The sequence below is a fragment of the Microcebus murinus genome, chromosome 8 (genome assembly GCF_040939455.1).
Source record: "Microcebus murinus isolate Inina chromosome 8, M.murinus_Inina_mat1.0, whole genome shotgun sequence".
Lineage (NCBI taxonomy): Eukaryota > Metazoa > Chordata > Mammalia > Primates > Cheirogaleidae > Microcebus > Microcebus murinus.
Window position 1 is genome coordinate 20744603 of NC_134111.1, and position 23716 is coordinate 20768318.

Genomic DNA, 23716 nt, shown 5'->3' on the forward strand with positions numbered 1-23716 from the left:
CAATTCTCTTGTCATCTTCTCAGAGTTTTTCCACTTCTCTGTGACCCTGGGAACTGCCTCAATGAGTTCTGAGATATTGCTGGTGATGGACTCAGCATTATATATTTGTTTCTGGTTTTCCATAGGAGAGAAAGAGAAGTGAAGGCAACTTGCTTCTTTGCCACCATTTTGGAACCAAAGTCCTCTCTGTCAAAAAATTTATAGCAGAAAATCTTTCATCAAGCAGATGGTTGGGCCAGATAACCACTAAGAGCCTTCTAATTTTAAACAGAAGTTTCTGTTTCTGTGAGATGCTGTACAAAAGTCTTCCAATTGCCTACAATATCTGAGTGAGATTGGTATCTGAGTGAAATATCTTCAATGAGTATTATTCAGCACAGAAAACATGCTGGAAAAACAACTTTTTGTGGCAATAGAGAAAAACAAGTGTTTTACTGGAAACCCCAACTTAATCCATATGAGAAAGCACTGAACTCTATAAAAAAGAAAAACAGGCAAAATAAAAGAGAAATGTATGCCCTGTGGCTTTACATGTTCCCATTGGGGGTGGTTATAGATTAGGTCATTGTATCCCTTACACCTAGACAAATTATGTATTGTTTTTCTTTTTTAGTCGATCCTGGCTGAGTTCCAAAATGAATTGTCACATTCTGAGTACATAATTTCCATGGCATAAATTTGCATTTCTACTTCAGTTTCTTTATCAGCTCTGAAAGCATTGCTTGGTGATGCTTTATTGTCAACAGTTGAGAAATTGCTCTGAAAGGAGGAAGCTGCCAAAATATGCAACTCTGGTTTTCTTAGGCAAGAGGTGGCAAGAGCCAAAACTTTGAGATGTTAATTATTCGGGATATTCTGAGGGTGTCTTTTCTTCTCACAGGGTGGAGACTGTGGGGAAGGAGTCCAGGTCCGCAGCCGTTCCTGTGTGGTCCACAGTGGTTTGATATCGCACACAGCTGTCCGTGTGGAGGATGCACTGTGTGGAGAAACCCCCTTTCAAGACAGTGTCCTGAAGCAGCTGTGTTCTGTGCCTTGCCCAGGTATGCAATTCTAGCAACTGGGAGTGTCTCCCATTTTAAGCTTTTTGTTTACTTCTTTGTATTACTTTTTTTTTTTCCTGGAGAAGCTTTATCTCATTAAAATTGAAGTTTTTAATTAACTTTAATTCATTTTTTATTGCATTCATTACTTTGGAATATAACTACTGCTTCAGTGGAGCCAAAGTAGGCAAAAGAAGAAAAATAAAAGCACTGGATTTGGAAATAAGGACTAAGTTACAATCTTGTCTCTACCATTTCACTGGTGTTTTAGCTGGGGCATATAATCTAGCCCTTCTGAGCACTGGTTTCCTCATCTAGAAAATGAGATGATAATACCTAATGCAGCAGCACTTAGCACATTGGCCAGCACTCAAAGAATGTTGACCAAATTTTACTGGATGTATTCTGGGTGCTGGCACAATGGGAACCAGTAAGGCTGTGGGTTTATTAAAGCACTCTGTGAACAGTCACATTGTATTTAAATAGGAAGGTCTTTATTAGTTACATAAAATGTATAAGTTTACTTTAATCTTAGTAACACAGCTTATATTGCATAAATTTAAGGTGGCAATATATCCTTGAAACATATATGTATATGCGTGTATGCACACATGTATGTAAATATACACAAAGATATATACATACACAAATGTGTATATCTGTGTATAATTTATATATAAATTTATTTATTATTTTGTTTAACCTATTTTTATTATTTGTAATTTTTATATAATTTTATATTATAAATTTATGGATTATAAAATTATGTAAAAATTACAAATAATAAAGATAAATTAAGCAACATAAAATAAATAATAAATTAATTTATATATAAATTATATATATGCAGAGAAAGATGTTTAGAGTATTAAATTAAACATTCTTTTAATCCAAAAGATATTTCATTTTAGTGACCTACTTATTCTCTTTTATATGGTTTCTATGAAAATCCAGTTTATGATGTTATGCTGAGCTTTGCAAACTGAGTTACTATAATCTTTACATCTCCCTTTTAAAATTTTTATTATCAGTAGCAGACATATAATATTCTCTAGATGCAACTACTACAATTTGAAGTAAAGTAATGGCAATCTAGTTTTTGGCACTTTCTGGTCAAACTAGATTCAATTGTATATTATTTCATCATTCTTAGGACTTTCTAATTGGAAAATCAGTTAAAATAGAATGTGTTGTATCTAGAACCCACCCATATCACTGCAGATCTCTGCATGAGTCCTGTCCATGAAAATCTTGTCAAGTGCCAGTTTTCATGCTCTTTCTCCCACCCTGTACTGCATGACTGTCCAGGAGACTGTCATTTTACTCAGTGGTCAGAGTGGAGCACGTGTGAATTAACCTGCATCGATGGAAGAAGCTTCGAGACTATGGGCCGCCAATCTAGGTCAAGGACATTTATAATTCAGTCCTTTGAGAACCAAGACAGCTGCCCCCAACAGGTTCTAGAAACACGCCCTTGTACAGGTAACAAGAACAATTTTCAATTCTTTAGCCTTGATTGATCAATGATTATTCTGTTTTTAAGTGAGGTGTAATAAAAGTGCTATTATCGTATTTACTTGCAGGAGGCAAATGTTATCACTATACATGGAAAACAAGTCTTTGGAACAATAATGAACGGACTGTATGGTGCCAACGTTCAGATGGCATTAATGTCACAGGTATTCCTGCCTAACACTCACGTAGACACTTCAAAAAGAGCTCGGAGTGGTGCTGTTTGCGAGAAGAATTAGCTTACAAATAAGTGAGGGATGACTGGGCAGGTGGCTTAGATAATCTTCAGGGCAAATTTTCATTAGATCTTTGCCACTTAGAAAGCACAAAGCACAAATTTTATTTGAAGGCCCATTATATATGAGGCAACTGAAGGAAATAAGCTGAAACGCAACATAATAAAATATACTTAAATATCACGATCTGAGACAAAGACTGAAAAAGATAGATGCTAGTTTAAAACAATTGTCTCTGAAATTTTAAGTCATGTACCTACTCAGTAAAAAGTTCTTGAGGTCATACCTCAACATATATTCCTGAACTAGTATGTCAATGTATATTTAAATGTATATTTTAAAACATACTCAGAAATTGGAATGAAATGGTAAAGACAAAATTAAAAATTAAAATATTGTATGGTACAAAAACCTCTCTTGCTGTAAATTATAAGTGTTTGTATTCATGCACTGAAAGCTTAGTTGTTGAGTATTTTGCTTATCATTATTATTACTTATATAGACTGAGAGAATAGTTCCTCATTCATGTCAGTGGAAACAATTTGATTATACAAATGGTCTTCTCAGTAATTTTAAAGATTTTTAATGCTTTCTTTTTAGAGCAAATGAAATTATCATTGTTTTTACTGAGTATGGGGCTGGCAAAGAGCTCACATGAGGGCTGGGAGAGTGTCTATAGGAATAGAATGATCAGTGCCTCCTTTTTCTTGTTTTCCTGCTCTGGCATTATTGGTATTCCTTTTCATCTGTGGTTTATCCAAACAATAATTTGTTTTAAGCTGCTTGCTTGTCCATTTTGTAAGTTGTTAAAACTAAATATACCCTGCGTTTATCTAGCCAGGAATAGAGAAAGCATCACACCCTGCAATGCTCTGGGAGTTACCACACTGGCCAGGGTCACGCCATCAACTCTCTGCATTGAGTTCCTCGAGCACAGAGTACAACAAACCCGTGGCCACCTGAGGAATAAGCGCAGGTCACCAGTATCATCTGTGAAATAGTATTTGAGCTTAATTTTATTCTTAAACTTAATAAAACACATTTTATAATCTATGTAAATTCCAATATTTTCTCTCCAGTTCCCAAGAGCTGTCCTTCTCCTGAGGTACCCTGCTTTGGAGATCACTGGTTTAAAAAGTAGAAAACTTCCACCTCCCATCACAATTAGTAGCAACAGGACTGTGTGGTTATTGCCACTAACTCCCAAATTATCAATTTCACACCTCAGTGCTAATTCTGAATTGTGAGGTGTTTTTTTTTTTTTTTTTTTTTTTTAATTTCTGTGTGGATTGTTTTATTTTTCAAGTAATAGTGAGAATTTAGCTGCTTCATTCCCAGGGAAAGTGTAGGTCAGACTGTTTCCTACTCTGCCTTAGGCCCAAAGCTATCTACAAAATCATAAACTATAACCAGTTGATAATTATAGTTATCTAAAGGCTAAAATCTATAAATGCAACCAATGCTATATAAATACAGTTTAACTACTGCCCTTGAATAAGTCAACTTGTTAGTAGAATTGTCTCCAGGCTTTCTCCTGTGTGTCTTTTACTACCTAGAATCACCTACTAGTGTGTACATGGTTTTCAGATTATAGAGACATACCTTATGTCATCCTTTTACTCAGAAATACCTACTGAGCAGCTACAAGTACTGTGTCAGATATTCGATTGCCCCTCCTAGAGCTTACACATTTGCTCTTAAAAATAAGTATAGGGTCTGTCTGTGACTTAGTGTGTGTGTATATTCTGCTTGACAAACATTTAAGAATGCTGCTAAAGTATTTGATATCATGATCCCATGAATTGATTATTGGCATTCTTTTAGCATTTACTAGGTTGTTGGAATTGGCCAAGTGCCTAGCTGGGGTGCTCAGGAGCTGGAGCAATACTTACATAGAATGAGTCTTTGAAAGCAGATGTGTTTTCTGCTTCTGAACTTAAATTGAGGTTTCATCAATTCTTTCACTGATCTTGACTCTCATAGACTTTGTCCTCAAGAGTAGCCATATGATAGACTCCCATTGCCACTGAGCAGGTATAAAAACCCTGCTGCAAACACCTATGTCAGAAGAGGCTCCACTTTTAGACATCGCGCCCTGGAGTAATTGATCAAAGAAGACTGGACCACAACCAACAATGGTTGGCTAATGATTGTTAAAAACTAATGCTGTTACCAAGAGTCCAGTGCCAGAGGAAAAAAGTATCAAAAAAATTAAAAATGTTTATCTTAAAGAAATGTGCAAATGATGGTGGGATTTCCTTTGTAGGAGGCTGCTCCCCTCAGGCCCGTCCCGCTGCCATTCGGCAGTGCATTCCCGCCTGCAGAAAACCTTTCTCCTACTGCACACAGGTGAGTCATGGGCTGGAGCCTTCTACAAGTATTTTAATTGCTGTGTTTTACGTGTTCAGTCGGATGTTCTCCTGTCTGCTGCAGCCCAAGCAACAGTTCGATGTGCACACCATACCACCTAGAGGCATTTGCAGGAGTAATCACTGCTATTTATAATTTCCTAGCAGGACCATGTATTAAGAAAAGCAATCTTTTTTTAGTAAATCTGCGTTTATCCAAATCTATCTTTCAGATATCTAATTTATATTATCTCTATTTACCAATAAGTGTTCTTAGTTGATTTATGTCTTCTATTCTTAACCTTTTATACACCTAACCTATTTTGAAAGATAGAAATGCTTTTCATATTTGCTCAGGTTATTGTGTAAAATGTATGACACTATGATTACTGTAGTGTAAGTAAATGTTTAGTTCATTTTAAATAAGCTAAATATATGAGTATAATTAAAAATATGTGTGTGTGTAGATATATATATATATTTGCAAACAGAAATCTTACTCCCATTTATTTTCCCACAACTCCCACCTACCACTGCTCAGGAATTAATGCAAAACATGTAATGTATTCTAATCAATAACATTCATAGTGTGCAGCATATGTATAATTTTAAAAAGTTATGTTATGTTTCTTAAAGAAACAGGCTTCTTTTTAATAGTGTGCTTATTCCAAAACTAATTTGATTAAAAAGAATTCAAGCACTTAATGCTATTTTATGGCTCTTCTATTTCAAGGTGGGTTAAGAGATAGTGGTTAAGCTCGCAGAGGGGAATAGAAAGAAAAGAGGGGAAGAAGATCAGGAACAACTTCATCTGGGCTAACAACATTTGCAGAGTAGAAGTTGTAACCTTTCACCAACTCTCTGCATGCCCTCTTTAATAATATATAAATTACTTTTTTCCTTAAACCCTTGGAACATGTGACTGACTGGTTACAACTTCTTCTCTCTCAGGCTAACAATAGAGAGGCATCTTGAAAAGAGGGTTTTAATAGCTAAGCATATGCAAATTTTCATAATTAGCTCTCTCCATTGAGCACTGTGTGATAAATGCTGAACATTCAACTAAAACTACCTAAAAATATCATTTTCGTATGTCATTATTATATGACTCTCACCTGTACTAAACTCTGGGCAGTTAATTATAACATACGATTTTCTGACCTTTTTTCCTCCGGTAGAAGATTGAGGTGCCTTTATATATTTTCAGTATCCAATTCTCCTCATGAGCCATGTGTCCAGTCAACAAATGATGACCTAAATAGAACTGGCTGATTGATGAGGATTAGCATGAGGCCAGGGTATGTTCAGAAAACTCTAGAAAAATAGATTTAGGTAAGGAGCCATAATGGCAAAATCATAGAGGTTCACGACCGTATGCTTATTCTTTTCTATTCTTCTCTATTTTCTCTATGTTTGGGGCATGAACAGGAGTTACCTTCAGGTTGGATTCCAGAGACAGACAGGAATCTTTATCTATCATGCCTCATCATGGTCAGCTTCTTGGAGATATTCATTGTACATAAAAATGACCAGGAATTCACAGACAAACATAAAGGCACAATGCCAACTAGGGAGGTGGTGTGGTGTGACACTCGAGTTGCTACAAGGAAGAAGTAATTTAGATAGATAACTTCTCTTGGACATGTGTGTTTTTTGCTCCACTTGGGCTGTCCTCCTTGAGTGCAGAAGTAAGCCTAAGAGCAGAGAGATAATGTGGACTAGTTAGTGGTCAATGGTAGAAGATGATGGAGGCATTTAGCAACTGGGGCAGCTATAGACTTCACAGAGCACTTAACACATGAAGATACGTGCATAATCCCTGTTGGTTTGCTTCTCAGTAGGAAGGGCTGGTTGGAGTGAGTGGGTAAGAACCTGAAACAGTTGGGTGGGGGTAGAGTTGAAGATAATTTGATTAAATGCCATAAACATTTCTATAAGCAAGAAAAAGGCATAGTTAATGCATTCTATTCACAAAGAACTGTGATTTCATATTTGGAAGGTGTCAGAATTGTAAACACATTCGAAAAACCTGACAATTTGTTTAAGGGCTCACTTTGGAATTCAAAAAGATGAAAAGATATGTTTGATTTTCATCTCATTGGTAAGTCAGCTGCTCAAAACCCTAAATTGCCATGAAATATAATGCCACAATTAAGTGATTTTAACATTTAGATTGTTCTTTATTCATCTGCACAACTCACTTTGTAACCATAAAAATATCCTTTATGCTATAGGGTGGAGTCTGTGGTTGTGAGACGGGCTACACAGAAATAATGAGATCGAATGGTTTCCTGGATTACTGCATGAAAGTACCAGGCTCAGAGGATAAAAAGGCTGATGTGAAAAATCTTTCTGGGAAAAACATACCTATGAATTCAAAAATACATGATATCTTTAAAGGATGGTCCCTTCAACCACTCGATCCAGGTATGTTTCACTTGTGAGTAAAAAATTCAAATGTTCTCACGGGAGGTTCATATTTTGACTCCTGCTAATGATGGAAAGAATGGAGTGGAAGAAGGAGAAAAGGAAAGAAGGAAGAGGCAATATGGTATACTTTAAAGTTTCTCAAATTTGAGTATTGCATGGTACGTGGTTCCTTTTAAATGTAAAATGTTTTCATGGGTAGCTGAGGATAAGTCTGTCAACCCCACCCTAAGAGACAATGAGTTAAGTAACAAAATATTATCCTTGGAAAATATATTGTAATTGTAAATTATCTCCACAAAATCTATTATAACTAAATTTGTATGTATAGTTGAAATTAAAAGGCAAAAAAAAAAAAATGGAATAGAATCTCAGGAACTTACAAGAAATATCCAGAGACCCTGTCTGGTTTGAGAAACACATGTGAAATGGTAAAGAGCTTCAGTTTCAAAGGCAGTCCGACCTTGCTGGCCCCGTGGCTTAAAACACACCTGTTTTGTGATTAGGCATAGTTTCTTAACTTCTCTGGACCTTGATTTCCTAATTTTAAAATCAATCTAGTAGCACCTGCAGGATTGTTGAGTATTGTGGGGTGTCAGCCCTGTGGGGCTCAGAAATTGGTGCTTATAAAAGACAGGGATGAACATTTATTAGATGCTTTCTGGGTACCTTGTGTTTCTGTGCTGGCTGGTTGTGTCGCATGAATCATCTCATTACATTCTTGCGACTTAATTAGATGTTATCATCCATTTGAGAGATTAGGAAACTGAAAATGGCATTGCAAATTAATTTTACAGCAGCCACATCACCAGCAAGTGACAGAGGAAGGTTTTAAAGGCAGGTCATTAAGGCCTTTACATACCACTGGTCCCTGCTCCCCACCCTGTGAAGTGGGCAGGAGAAAGCAAGAGTCTTTGTGCCCATCACACACACCTCCTCTAGGAAACAGAATGCTGCAAATGGCTGAGCAAAGCGACATAATTGATCGTGCCTGGGAGGTGAAGAGACAAACCTCAGGCAAATATACCCTGGCAACTTTCCTTCCAGACCCTAGGCCTTGGCTGTCCCAGAAGTGCCTTGATGGCGTGTTTAAATGAAGCGAAACCCAGGCCCCAAACAAACCTAGATCTTATTGGTGAAACAAGATTTGTACTCCTCAACTGACTTCTATGAATGACCACCATATCTTATTTGACTTTAGATTGCCTGTGTCTAGGAATACCAAAGATATTTAAAAACAGCTCATTCGTTTTATGACTAAATTAGAAGTAGATTTAAATTTGAGGGAAGCATGATACGAAATGGAGCCAGGTTCATCCATTGCCTGTGGACCCTATTTCAGAAAGAGAATTGAGGTGAGGCCCAGGGCAATGAGTCTTTAAATTCACAAGTGAATCTCTTAACCTTTAATCCATATATGGACTTTGGAGAATCTAACAAAAGCACCAACAATATCACGTGTGTGAGTATACGTGTGTGTCTATGTTTGTGTAGATATATGCACACATGTATATACATACATATGTATATTTACATATAATATTATATACATATATGTATATTTGTGTGCATATATAAATATATATTTAGTCTAAGGAGAGATGCAACCTCTCAGAAAGACTGTTATGCTATCCTAATGTATTTTACCTATCAATTTTTTTTCCTAGGAATTCATTATGCAGTTATATACACATATACTATTATAAAAGAAGTATGTAGATGATACTACATGATTGCTTATTATAGCAAATGAGTGAAAACAACCTAAATGCCCATAAAAATAATAATGGTAAAACAAAAGTATGGTACAACTGTGCAATGGTATCTCATAGGCATACTTTCAAGAGGTAGGCCTGCTTTTATGAACTAGCATGAAAATATTTCCAACCTATATTCTTAAGTGAGTGAAAAAATACAAACCAAAGTGAACACTATGCACCATTTGTGTTTTTTTAAGAAAGGGTATGAATGTGTGTGTGTGTGCTTAGTTGCTTGCATATGCAAAGAAAAACCGAAAAAGATTCACAAGGAGACTGGTAACAGTGACAGCTCTTGTGGAGGAAGATGAGAGGGTGGAGGGAAGACATTTTTCACTACATATATTTTTTAATAGTTTGAAGTTTTTCTGATCCCATAAGTGATTATAAAATGTATATTAATTGTTTTTTTTAAGTAACATAATTTAAACATTGTGGACCACCATGTGCCTTTACGCTGGAGATTTAAAAGCCCTGGATCTTCCCAATGCATCAATTCTATGAGATTTGACGGGCAATGAGATATAAAGTGTGCTCTCACTAGGAAAGACTTTTTTTTTTTTTTTCATTTTATGCCAATGTGAAAACTCAGAACAGGGGGTTTCATCATTAGTTTCAAAGAGACTAGAATCAGAATCAAAGCTTTGGTAAAAAATTTATGACTGTAGAAATATATCATTACTATATTGAACCTCATTCTAAAATCTGATTGAGGCTTGAAAGTGTCCTGTAAGCAAAAACTATAACAGGTAGGCATAACATAATTGAAAGTAATTGTGGTTTTATTCAAAACAAGTGTTGTTTACAATAGATTTTAAATGTTTTTCATCCCATGGAAGCTTTTAGACCAAGATACTGATATGTGTATTTTGGACCTGCAGTTAATTACATTCACATCGTGTAATGAATCTTTCTATGTGTTTCTTTCAGAAAGAAATGCAATTCCTGTGGGACGCTGAGGCATTGCCTTTGTCGGTCCAATTCTAAGATTACTTAGCTATATGCTCACATGAAATAGAGCAAAAAAAAAAAAAAAATTAGATTGCCAGAATCAGCTCCAGTTTCTATCATATGTAAAAGTCAAAACATAAATTATAATATTTGGTTAGTCTATTTTTCTTAACTTTAGTAGATATCAAATATGGAAGAATCTGTACTTGTTCACATGTGGTCATAATTTTACAGTAATTTGGTGAATTGATTAACTTGTTTGTCATGTATTTTTTGTTCACCCAACATCATTCTGGAAGCAAAGCTACTAAAAATGACCATAGTAATTGTCTTTGTGTACAGGGTTGTCTCTCTTAATTATAATTATCTATGTTCTTTTTGTTGTTCTCAAAATATTTTGCAACATTTTTGTATTACATGTATATGACTATAAATACCTTAAAATAAGTTCAAAATGGACTTCCAATTGATTCAATTTTATGAAATTATGATTACCAATGTTTGTTTGGCATTGTGAAGAAATTTGACTATCTGACTGTTATATATTTTACATTTTCGCCTGGTTTTTTTCTCTTCTGACATTTAATAGCTGCCACCAATGGGTATTTCCACATATGCCTATGACTTATACAAGCATCAGAGTTCAGATAAAAATAAAACATTTAGCAAAATAAGTGTTCTAGTGCCATGCAGTTACAACCTAATGTTTTTGAGAGTTAATTTCTAAAAATCAAATAGTAATGCAAATTGTTTATATCATTAAAAGTCCATGAAAAGTAGTACCATGTAATATAATTTAGAGTTTGTTTTTTTCACACAAATAAATTGTAGTAGGAAACCCATATGCCTATGATGTTCCAAGAGAGAAACTTGTCAGTTCTTGATTATATCTGGAAATTTACAGATCATATTAGAACACTGCTATCTTCTGCAGTCATGTGCACAGTTGACTAAGATGCTGGTGTTCATTTCCATTCCAGAACTAATGGTCAGCTTGGGGTTTTTCAGATATTATGTCACCCTATCTCTCCAAATGCTGCAGACTTTCGTATGCTAAGCTTGTTATGTTATCTCTATTTTAAACAGATGGCCGAGTAAAAATTTGGGTTTATGGCGTTTCAGGTGGCGGTTTTCTAATCATGATTTTCCTAGTATTTACTTCCTACCTTATTTGGTAAGTACTAATTAGTAAAAAGTTTATTTTCCATATTTTTGTGGGTAGCATGCTATACTAAAAGAAGGCATATATCAAAATCATTAGTCATTATATTAGGACCCTTAAAGCCACAAATGATCTCCAACTGTAGAACAGCTGTATAGTTGAAATAGAACATCATTTTCTATATTGTTCCTATTTGAAATAACATTTTATAAATTAGGTTTTTTAGTAATAGCAGAAGGTATAAAAGAAAAATCGTTAGGATTTTTCCATATTAGTATTTTGATTTGGATCAGTCTAGTTTTCAGTCTTGACTGTGCATTGACATCACCTATGGACTGATGCTTGAGCCTCACTCCCCAGAGATTCTTATTGAATTAGTCTTGCGTGTGACCGGGTCATCTGGTTGTTTAAAAGCTCCCAGGCAATTCTAATCTTTAGCCAAGGCTTAGAACACTACTTTAGATAATTCTACTTCTTAAATTTTGTTCTTAAATTTTGACTGCTTAGGTTAAACTGACCAGTTGGTTTAATCAACCTGTTAGTGCATTTTAAATAGTAGAGCCAGGTGTTTATCTACATTAAGCAGCTATGAAGGGAAATTAACTGACTGTCAATTCTAAGAACCCGATTTTGTAAGTGACTAATCTCTGAAAATTTATTATTCCCATAAAACAATAGTTCATTGTCTAAAATATATGTGAGTTGATGAGAAGCTTTTGAAAGCAGAAAGAAGTAAATACAATTGAGCTTTGAACAGTGCCGGGATTGGGGCACCGACTCCCCGTGCAGTCTAAAATCCATGTATAACTTTTGACTCTCTAAAAACTTAACTACTAATAGCCTACTGTGGACTATAATATCATACTGTGGACTTACTAATATCATAAATAGTCAACATATTTGTATGTTATATATATATATATAATCTGGTGTATTCTTACAATAAAGTAAGCTAGAAAAAAATGTTACTGAGAAAATAATAAAGAATAGAAAATATATTTACTATTCACTAAGTGGAAGTGGATCATCATAAAGGTCTTCTCCTCATCTTCACATTGAATAGTCTGAGGATGGGGAGGAAAAGGAGGGGTTGGTCTTGCTGTTTTAAGAGTGGCAGAGGCAGAAGAAAATCCGAATATTAAGTGGACCCAGACTTCAAACCCATGTTGTTCAAGAGTCAAATGTACATGTCAGTGTTTTCAAGTGTGCTAAGAATATTGTATTAGCTTTCTAAGCAGAAGTTTCAAAGCTTTTTTTTATGATTTTCATAATATTAAAGTGTTACTTCACTTTTTTTCTCCAAATCAAGATATTTATATGTATCATTTGTCTCCTAGACTATTTCTCTGAGAATTTTTACACAAGGTTTAATCTTGATTCAAATCTGGCCTTTGTATATTTAGAAAATTGGAAAATTCTGTTTCCAAGGCTACCCATGTTTTTAAGTCTTTGCTTTTGGTCAGTGAAAGTCAGTAAAGAAAATAAAACGACTTTAATTCTTTCTGCCACCTACAGTGATAGAAATGGAATCTGTAGAAATTGGATTTCTATCCCACTAACATTTCCACAGTGTTGTAGTGAAAAGTAACATCTTCAGTTAGTCATTCACCCTATGATCAAACGATTTGACTAATTTTATGTCCAAATTGATAAGTTTGGCAAATGTTGCCTAGGTCCAGTCTTAATGAGCATATATGAAGTTGAAAGCTTTGTATGAGGTTCAGAGCTATAGGAAACATTCACTATCAGAAAAGATTTAAAAGGGGGGAGGAAGGTCCTTAAATCACAACAGAAGACATGAAGCTTCAGCAGATAGGAAACTGCTCTCAAAACAATTGTTGGGCCAACACAGTGTCAGGTAATCAGATAGTCTATTGGTCTATAAAAGCTTAGACGAATTCAAGCTGTTAATAGTCACATCCCCAAATCTAGATTCTATGGTTCCCTCTTCCCTCAAACAGCTAAAAGACTAAAAATTAACATGTAGTGACATGTAAGTTTTACCATTTTACTTTTCTCCATTCCCTCTGACCTAAAAACATGTTATCCTGAATCCATTCCTTCAACAACAAACATTTATTAAGGTCCTTTTCTGTATGACTCTAGTTTCTGGGGATTAATGAGGTGTGTCACTTAATTCTGGTAACAAACAATTTTCTAGAGAATTTTTAAATTATAAATCCATGGAGTTTGCCTTTATTTTCAATGATTAAATTACATAAATATTTATGCACATTATTTCTCAAAGCTATTCTTTTCATCCTCAATGCTTTGTCCTTAATAATCCCTCTTTGGGAGTAGCACAATAGCTCTGTACTTGAATTTGTTACACATGCGCTCCTCTGCAGCCTACAACTAGATTAATCTTTCCTAAAACTTAGCTCCGGGTGATCAGCCCTTCTCCTACTCATGCACAAGCAGTGGCTTCCCATGACAGCAAAACTAAAGTCTGTTCTGATTGTCTAGCCAGTCAAGTCTTCCACAGTTGAAGTCCAAACAACTCTTTCAGCTTCACCTTCTACTCAGTCCCTACACCCTGGACAGTCTGACAAGTTGTATAGGCCCAAATATATCTGTCTTCATTTTCTCACTGAGAAAAAGAAAAAAAAGAACTTTTTAAGTAAACTGTTTTGATTTAGATAAATTAGTAAATGTTATACTTTAATATTTAATCAATGTGCTTAATTAAACAGTCCCATCATTAATTATATTTTATATATTAATATAAGATTTCATTATGAAATACTCATTTTCTCTAATGTCATATTCACAACACAGTTTTATTTAATATCCAAATCTATCTTTCAGGTCAGTCACTTTGTCGCTGCTTCAATCTTCCTTTCCACAATCAAATCCAGTTTCTGGTTTGCCATATTCATTCCCACCCAAGTCCTTTGAGATCCAGCACTTTTTTGAATCTGTTTGTGCTCTCATTTCAGAGGTTTCATCCTAACACCCCAGTACCTATCCACATATATTAGGAAAGATGGCCGTTTTATTGGTCCTGTGTGTATATTTGTGATTTCCATTTAAAGAAAAGGTTTTTTGTGTAACAAAGATAGGCACTCATAAGATAAAAGATTTTATAGGGATTGAATATAAGGCTACATCCTCTTGCTAAGGGATAATTTTTTAAGAAGAATAACCTTATCTTTGGCACTCAGAGTCATACCCATTCAATTTCTCAAGGAGGCTTGTGCTTCTAAGGTTTACTCCTTATATTCGATTCATCTAGAATGACCTTTTCATTGCTAGCTATTTGTACTCTACTAGTTCCTCCAAGTCAAACTCAAATCCCAACATTTTCCTTGGTAAACAGTCTGAAATAACTTGTTGATGTCTCCTTTCCTGTGGCATTTACTCCATGCTGGTGTTGTAGTTATTTGTAATATCCTTCTTCTCTCCCAAACCCCAGGGACTTTGGGTGGGGAGAGATAATTACTATGCTTTATTGAATTTTTAGAACATAAATTTGATAAATATTTATTGAACAAATGAATACGTGGATGAATGAAGGAGTACATTAGTAAAAACTGATTTGTTGCCCATGATTTTTAGAAAAGCAGTCTAGGAAAAAAATCTAATATTTATATGTCAAACATAAAGTATTTTATATACATTGCCTTTTTCAATCCCCATAATAATCTAAAGAGGTGTTACTATTACCATTCCCATTTTTAAAAAGTGAGTAATTGATCCTCTGAGAAATTAAATAATTTTTCTGTTAGAGTCAACCCCAGGCTTGCCTCTCCAGAGCACATGCTCTTTCTACTGGTGTTTGAGTTTCCATAGTTGCATTCTCTTCATTAATAGTATCCAAAAAACTCTTTAGACTCATTATCATGTCTACTACTTTCACATTTTTTAGAGGCTTCTTAATTCACAAGTAAAGTAAACTATAGACCTGGGAACAGACCTATTGATATCAAAACACATACCATTTGCTGTTATATATGAGCTGCCTAAAGAAATCCAAATAGATATTTTTCTCACAGTATCTAATTCTATTAAATAGCTTTCAGGAGAGTGAGAGGATGACCGTTTTGGAGATTTTTTTTTTTTTTACTTCCTCTTAAACTAAAAAGCTTAGGATAAGAGAACTGCTATAATATGTCAAGTCTTGGGTGTATACTTCAGAGGAAAGTAATTTATACTAAAACTTGGAAATGCTTTTTAGAAAATATCAAAAAATCATCCTTCTAAAGATGACTTCTTTCAGATGCAATCCTTTGAACATTAGAGTTTGGAGTTTTATAAGTGTTATTGACACCCTAGTTCCCTGGCAATAAATATCCATGGGTCCGCGTAGTGGGGATGACCGCCATGAGCTTATAGGTCACCAGGACGTAGCACCTGGAAGTTACTCCAGATAGTGACTCCCGTTCTGCCTTGCCCAGCACGATTGGGTAATAGATTCTCATTCTTCCCAGATTTGAGAGTGGTACTTCCACTTCCAGAGGCCTGCCTCTCACAAGCAGCTGCCAAAACAAAAGTCGGTCTGTTGCGTTCATCAAACTATTTAATCTCTACGAGCCTAGGGATGAATCCTGGTGGCTCGAATTCAAGAGTGCTGAGAAGTGCCAGCAGTTTCCCTGTCTGCCCACAATAAGCTCACTTTTCTGGCTTAGTACATTTTTCTCCTTTGCTAAAATGCAAATGACCCTAAAAGAGGTCACTTTGGAATGCGTCAGTCAAGGATCTCTCACAGCCAGGGTTACAAAATGGTTTTATCCTTTGTGCCAACTTCAGCGGCAGTGGTGGCTGTCAGGAGTGCTCCATTAGGAAGAGTGATGAGGCTACACCACGGCTCAACAGGAGTGAATCGTGTGATGGATTAGAGGTGTCCACGTGGGCACAGGATGACTGGTGGCGGTGGTGGCCTATATGCCAGGCATTTATGGGTCCTGATTTAGTGAGGGAGGGAGGTGCTCGTACCTTTCCTGATACCAGAGTTGAGGAGGAATAAAAATGAGAAAGAAACATGTCTCTTAAGGAAAGAATGGATACCGGTAGGGGAGAGAGGAAAGGGAGTTGCAGGTTCTAAAGACAAGCCTCCTGGTTGCTGGCTTTGCCTGAGACAGTCCTGCCCCTCAGTTTCACCCCCTGGGACTCTTATTAACTGGCCAGGGGAACTCTGTAAAGCTACAGCTACCTGGCAAAGTACCACGATATTCAGTGACATTTGTGAAATTGTTAATCTTTTCCAAACCATACCACTTCTCAGATCTCACGCATTCATACTTGTGATTTTAGTATCTGTCAATTGAGAGGTTGCACAATTTGAAGAGATGCATAATAGATGAGGCCCTAATCCCAGTGACCCCCAACACACCCCATGGCCCAGAAAGGCCCACAGCATAGCCATGATGAGCCCCTTTTATTTCCAGAGGTGGACATAATTTCCAGAATTCCATACGTGGAAACTGGTATAAACTTATCTGTGTATATTTGGAATAGAATTTTCCACGCTCAGCTCACAGAAGCTGGTCACATTCACTTGTCTTCCAGGTGATACCGTGTTTCCCTGAAAATAAGACAGGGTCTTATATTTATTTTTCCTCAAGAAGACACCTTAGAACTTATTTTCAGGGGATGTGTTATTTTTTTTTAAGTACGGTACAACAATCTACATTTATTCAAGTATAGCTAAGTCGTCTTCTTCTGGAACATCATCATAACTTTCCAAACCCTGAATTCCATCCTGAATTTCTTGCGACTCTATTCCCTTTAGAACCATTGGCCCCAATCTCTTGTGTTGAACAATAGAGCTCTCATGGGGCAGATGAGAAGGGCTGCTTGTCTTCTTTACTGCTCCACAAGGAAATGCACAGGTTGTGCAGATATGCTGCATAGCCACGCCTATCACTAGGTCCTATTTTCAGGGTAGGACTTCTATTACGCAAATCCTTAGAAATTCTGCTCGGGCATATTTTATGGGTAGGTCTTATTTTCGGGGAAACGCAATAGTATTGGCTCTTTATAAAGATCCAGCCGTCTCTAGCCTCTCTCCTGACTCCCAGTTCTCAACTCTCCAATCCCCAGGACTCCCTCATTTCTTTTTGACCAGTAGCTTTTAGCAAATGCCAGTTAAAGGCAGATGGTCAGAAACTGTGCTTGAAAGCTCCTACATTTCTTCCCTCTCTCTTCTTCTCTTGTTCTGGTTCACCACCAAAAAAAAAAAAAAAAAAAAATCCAGGAGAGGTAGGAGGGACAAGACTCCTACTGTCATTTCAGATGAACTTCCTTGTACTCTTTTTTGCCATTAGGACAACCCCCACCATCACCACTACCACCCCCCAGGGTGGATACACAGCTGTCACTTTCAGGCTGTCCCAACCTCTTGTGTGGGTGATGAGCATGCTCAGGACCCCGTTTCAAGCTAGAGCCTGAACCCCTCAATATAATTAGAGGCACTAGAATACACTAATAGGTTAATATAGATAACATTGAATTGGATGTTATTCAGATAATTATGCAATGCCCTTTTGAGAATTGGAAAGGACTTAGAAAGCAGAAAATCAAAGGCTGAGACTCCCTCACACAGGTTCTAAATCATGTTGTTTTGCCTCTGCTCAGCTTCTCTGGTTAAAAGGTGTCTGGCTGCAGCCACACTTAGCACCCAGCAAATCCTCAGTGAGCGCCCATTTCATGCCAGGTGCCAGGGTGGGGGCGCCCAGAGGATCTCTGGTTCCTTTTAGTGGCTTTTTAAAAAATCATTTTTAATTTAGCTCTTTGGCTTCCATGATTTGCTTCAAGATCAAACCAAAAACATAATTAATTTTACCCCTTAAATTAGAACTTGAACATTTAAACAAGGAAGTTTTCCCTGCAACTATTTTAATGTTATCAAATTTTTCAATTACAGTAAAATTCATACAACTTAAAAGTCACCATGTTAACCACTAAGTCAATGCAGCCAGACACAAAAGGCCGCATATGGTATGATTCTATTTACATGAGGTCTCTAGAAGAGGCAAATTTACAGAGACAGAAAGTTGGTTAGTGGTTACCAGGGGCTGAGAGAAGCAGGGGCTGGGGAGAGACTGCTTGGTGCATCTAGAGTTGTCTTTGGGGGTGATGAACATGGACATGAACATGTTCTGAGCTAGATAGTGGCTGCAGGCACACAACATTGTGACTATGCCATGTGTCACTGAATTGCACACATTAAGATGTTTGTTTTTAATTTCAATTAACTCAGAATATAAAAATGTATTCATATATACACACAAAATAGTCATTTCTACCAATCACCCAATGACTGGCTTATATATACAGAGAGTGTGGGAAGCGGTTAAAAGCTTGGGTTTGCATGTCAGATTTCCTTAGAATCCAGGCTCTGGCACTCATTTAGTGACCTGAAAGAAGTTATGTAAACAACCTCTCTAGTCCTTCTCTGTAAACTAGCAATAATCATAATTAATGCCTCCCTATAAGGACTGTTCTGAGATATTTTGCGAGATTTTATGTGAAATGCTCAGCACAGATCTTGGCACTTAGCATGCATCCATTCAGCCATAGATGCTTCTATAAAATACAAGCACAGAAGTTTGGAGATAAGGAGAGAGGTGGCCTCCCCAATGGTAAGACAACCCGCAACAGAACAGGCCCTGAGGAGGGAAGGGCACCGGTGGTGGGGTGAGGGACGTGGGTGGCAGAAGTCAAGCTATACGTATTTGTAGATACAAATTGAGATTCACTCACACTCAGAAACAAGAAATGTAATGCAGGGTGTTTTGCCCCCAGTCTGGGGCATCCCTGTGTGATTTGGGAATGCTATTCAACTTCAGCTTGTCTCTCCATGGGGCAGAAAAGCAGCTCTCTCTGACCTGGCAAAGTTGTGGACGTCAGGTAAAGCAGAGACCGGGTGAGAATGGCTTTGCACAGAGTAGAATTGGTGAGATTTTCCTGACAAGACTCTGGCAACTTGGCAGCTAAGTGTCAGCTTTCAGGCCAGAGCAGAAGCGTGTTTACTTCAAAACAAGAGCAGAGTAAGGCCTGACTGCTCCAGCTGCTGACAATGTTAAGCATCTGTGATGTGGAGGTCACAGGAGCTTAGAAATTAGCAGACAGCAGAGGTCCATGTTGCTGTGTAAAAGAAACAAACGAGAGGAAAATTAGCCCTTCTACCAAGTTCCTTGATTTCACTAAACCATTTTTAAAATTTTTAAAAATGATAGCTTCTCCTTAAAGAGAGTTAGACTGTACAATATTTAAAAAAAAGCAACCCACACATACAGAGAAATGAACATTTTGTCATTTTACCATTTGAATGTCTATACCTCAAAATTGTCTTTGGCAGATGAAACAAGAGTACTGTGATTTTCTTTATCTGAGGAATTCTTTTCCCTTTGCAGCAAGAAGCCAAAACCACATCAAAGCACACCTCCCCAACAGAAGCCTCTGACCTTAGCCTACGATGGAGACTTAGACATGTAACCTGAAAAAGAAATCCAAATGTAGACATCAACTGCCTTAACTGCTTTCTCTTTTGTAGCTCTCAGACTTCTCAGTTTTTTGAGGAATCTCACGACGTGATATATTGGGCAGAATACAAATATTGCAAAAGTAATGTTGCCTCAACTTCACTTGGACATGGAGTCAAGGATTATTAGGTCTGCCATCTTGTTTTCAAGTTGTTTGTGGGTGTGAGTGCTTTATTTTTTTTGGTTTTCCCAAGGGACCTGAAAACCCTTCTCTTCCTGTTTGGAATTGGGAGGAAGAAAACATGAGAGAATTCCCACAGACTTGAGTAAACTTGATCTTCAGCAGCAGAATGACAATCCAGAGGAAAGTCCAATCTAGGCATTTACTGAAAAGGAGGAGTCTGACACTGCATTGTTACGCACTATATTAGTGCAAAGTTTTATTCTTCCCATACTTCAACACTGAGTTTTCTAGAGTTTACATTGGTTTAAAGACTTTCAAATTCGATTGCCTATTTTCATGAACACAGAGAGAATGGGTTACCATTTCAGAAATTCTCTGAGTTTTTACCTTTAAATATTGTATTTTGTTTTATAGCCAGGGGATAATGGCACTTCATGGATTGCATCTACTGAAAATAAGAGAGTGTGTGTAACTGCTGGACTAGATGAAAGCTAGGTGGTTTCTGAATGAAATGTGTACTGAGTGTTAGGATGTACAAATGAAATTGGTGGTTATATTGGAGAATGAGGTAGATTATTTGATTACGAAAACTGTATTTTAACAAAAACTTAGCCATGTAGATAGAGCATTAACCACACACAGTTGTAATTCAGTTTAATGATGACAAACTCTGCTTTTGTAATTTCAATTTTCTTATCTGAATATTTATAAATTCTTTTTTTGAATTATCTGACCTCATTTAATATACATCTCAAACACCAATCCTGTTTGTAGCAAGTCTTGCTTTTATAAGGTTTCAATAATATCTGAAACAACACATTACAAAGCTGAGACCATTTTATGAAGATAATTGTTTGTAATTGTAGATGTTGAAAGTAAAAAGGTGCCATCTTGTGGTATTGACTTGTATTTATAACAAATAAAGTGCTCAAGAGACTGCAATGTTGGCTGTTCTAGATTTATTCACTTTTGAAGTGCCCTTGCTTTGACAAAAACAGTATTAATACCAGTTTTCCAGTGTTACTGTTTTAGGGGTTGACAACTGAAATCACTGACAGAGAAAATGAATCTTACCCTTCAACATCATCAGGTGTACTATGAAATAAGGCCAATCACAATGACATGGAATAGCTTTTAGGGAATATTTAGAGCTCATATAATATTAGAACAAACCACTACAATAATACACACACTGATATGTGAATGATCTGAGAGAATTAAGAACACGGAAATGTTAGAAATGTGAAGCAATGAGCAGAATAGAGGATGTTGTCATTTATGCTGTAACTTCTATTAACCATTTAACATCTAAGTAAGCCCTCCAACTGACTACTTTGTCCAATGGTACCATGATTTTAAAAGGAAAAAAGGTAACCTAAGAGAATAGCTTATTTCAAAAGTATGGTTGAGGAAACAACCCCCAGAGCTGTGTTTTTGTCATTCACTTTAGCTAAGATGTCAGCAGTCTTCTTAGTAGTTCAAGAGAGGCTGCTTTGGAGATCTAACCCTGGCTGTGCCTGTTACTGCTGGTGTCACCCTGGACCAAGAATATAAATTCTCTGTGTCTCAGTTATTTGACCCACAAAATGAAAATAATAAAATTATCTTCCTATTAACGTAGGCATTAATAATAGATATAAAATGCTTAATATTCATCACATATCAGAAGTGCAATAAATAGTATTTATAATTAGTATTCTATAGCACATTCAAAGTTGGGACCCTTAGGTCATTCAAGTTTTTCATGCATTACAGATTCAACAATTATCTATATATTGAATTTGCATAAATATATTAGACTTTCAGCATTCATGACCTTAACAAGTCACCTAAGCTACCTTTCATACTGCACAGTGTAGAAAACAGACTCAAAAACACCAACTGGTTTGCCCCATGATTGTATATAGTAGAAGTCCCAGATAACTAGCTTGCAGAAATACTTGTTAAACATTCAATGGGCTTTTGTATTTTTGAATTAGTTATAGTCATTTAAAATTGAGAGTTTTCACATAAAAGTTTGAAGTTTTGGCTACTCATGAAAACTTAGATCTGATAAAAAAAAAATGCCTCAATCTTTCATGGCAATGATTTTCTGGAACTAAATGTTGGCTTCACTCTTTAGAAGTGACATTCACTCTCATTAATTTAACAAATATATATTATCTATGTAATTCATTTAATTAATTCATTGAATATCTACCAAGTGCTAGATACTACTCCAGGTGCTGAGTGTATGTTGGAAATGTAAAAAGCCCTTCCATGTCTTTTCTCAACTGTACCATCTCAATGAAGCATTCCCCAGTGAGAATTTAATACTGTAATCTACAAGTCTGTAAATTACAGCTCCTGGGCCAGATCACGATAGCTGCCCATTTTTGTAGATAAAGTTTTATTGGAGCACAGCCACTCTCATTCATTAATGGATTGTCTATGGCTGCGTTTGCAGAATTGGGTAGTTGCAAAGAGACTGTATGGCCTGCAAAGTCTACAGTATTATCTGGCCCTCCACAGAAAAGAGTTACTGACACCATTCCTGCTGGTACTCTCAATCCTCTTGAACCTCCCAACTTCCTCTTTTTTTCCATAGCCCAATCACCTCTAATATTCTATTTACTATAAAATTTATTTTATAATTTGTCTATTTTCTCCTTACATTAAGATTTTGACACTATGAGGGCAAAGATCTTAACTTTGCTCACATATGTATCCCAAATGTTTGGAATATGGTAGGTATGCAATGAATGTTTGTAGAATGATTGAATGAGGTTAGAGAAATGAGCAGTACATAGCATGCAATCGAAGAAGCCATGGTGAGGAACTTGTACTTTATTCTAAATCTTATGGGCAGGCTTGGGAGTGTTGTGAGCATAGTAGTGACATGGCGTGATCCAGACTATGGAAGTCTCATGACTTCCTATGCTTCATACCCTGGTTTGGTCAGGCCCATTCATCTGTGTGCCTGGATTGTGCTGCAGATCTTATTCCAGTACATACTCCACGAGTGAGAAATGATTATGGTAATGGAATCTCAAAAAAACAGTGTTTAGTCATTCCACCTCAGAAGATTCTCCTGTGGGCAGAGGCCCCAGGGAGAAACAGGTTTAGTGGATGGACCTGCATAGTCCTTCAATAACATTAAACAGCAAGCTCAATGATTTGGGGACAAAGAAATCTCACGCTAATTTTGCAAGCTTTATGTATTATAATTTTATTCTGCAAAATCGACACAAGATAATCGAGTGTAATCAAAGTACAATAAAACTGAGCTCACCAACTAATATGCTGAGTGGTTTACGAGTGAGCTAAAATAGTCTTCTCCACTTTGGGGTACCCAAAACCTCTCAGTCCATCATAGCCTCATCCATTTACCCAGGGATTTTATAGAATTATTATCATTTTTCTGTACATCCCGTAAGATTAAGCAGCTCTACAATGGGCAAAAATCATAATTTGTTAATGATATTTGTTTTCCCAAAGAGAAGAAAAATCATTAAATTTGTGGCTACTTCTAAAATTATGAGGCTCATGAGAACAATTTGACAAAGTTTACTGAGAATATTCCTATTCTTAATGAATTTATGAACTAGGGAAAAAGCTCATATAAACAGTAAAGGAACAGTGATATGAATGGATGCACAGAGGAAAGCTTGACTCATTGCATCTGGGGGATTAA

At 36.5% G+C, this 23716-nt stretch overlaps 1 protein-coding gene across 1 annotated transcript in view; it reads left to right on the plus strand.

The window, feature by feature from the left end:
- Nucleotides 1–20977, plus strand: part of THSD7B (thrombospondin type 1 domain containing 7B) — an 852814-nt gene extending 831837 nt beyond the window's left edge. The window contains exons 23-29 of the mRNA XM_076005495.1: nucleotides 881–1040; nucleotides 2349–2522; nucleotides 2624–2719; nucleotides 5055–5137; nucleotides 7371–7563; nucleotides 11358–11445; nucleotides 19791–20977. Of these exons, the coding sequence (XP_075861610.1) occupies nucleotides 881–1040; nucleotides 2349–2522; nucleotides 2624–2719; nucleotides 5055–5137; nucleotides 7371–7563; nucleotides 11358–11445; nucleotides 19791–19872 (876 nt within the window). The 3' untranslated portion in view covers nucleotides 19873–20977. The remainder of the gene's footprint in view (nucleotides 1–880; nucleotides 1041–2348; nucleotides 2523–2623; nucleotides 2720–5054; nucleotides 5138–7370; nucleotides 7564–11357; nucleotides 11446–19790) is intronic.
- Nucleotides 20978–23716: the final 2739 nt, after the last annotated feature.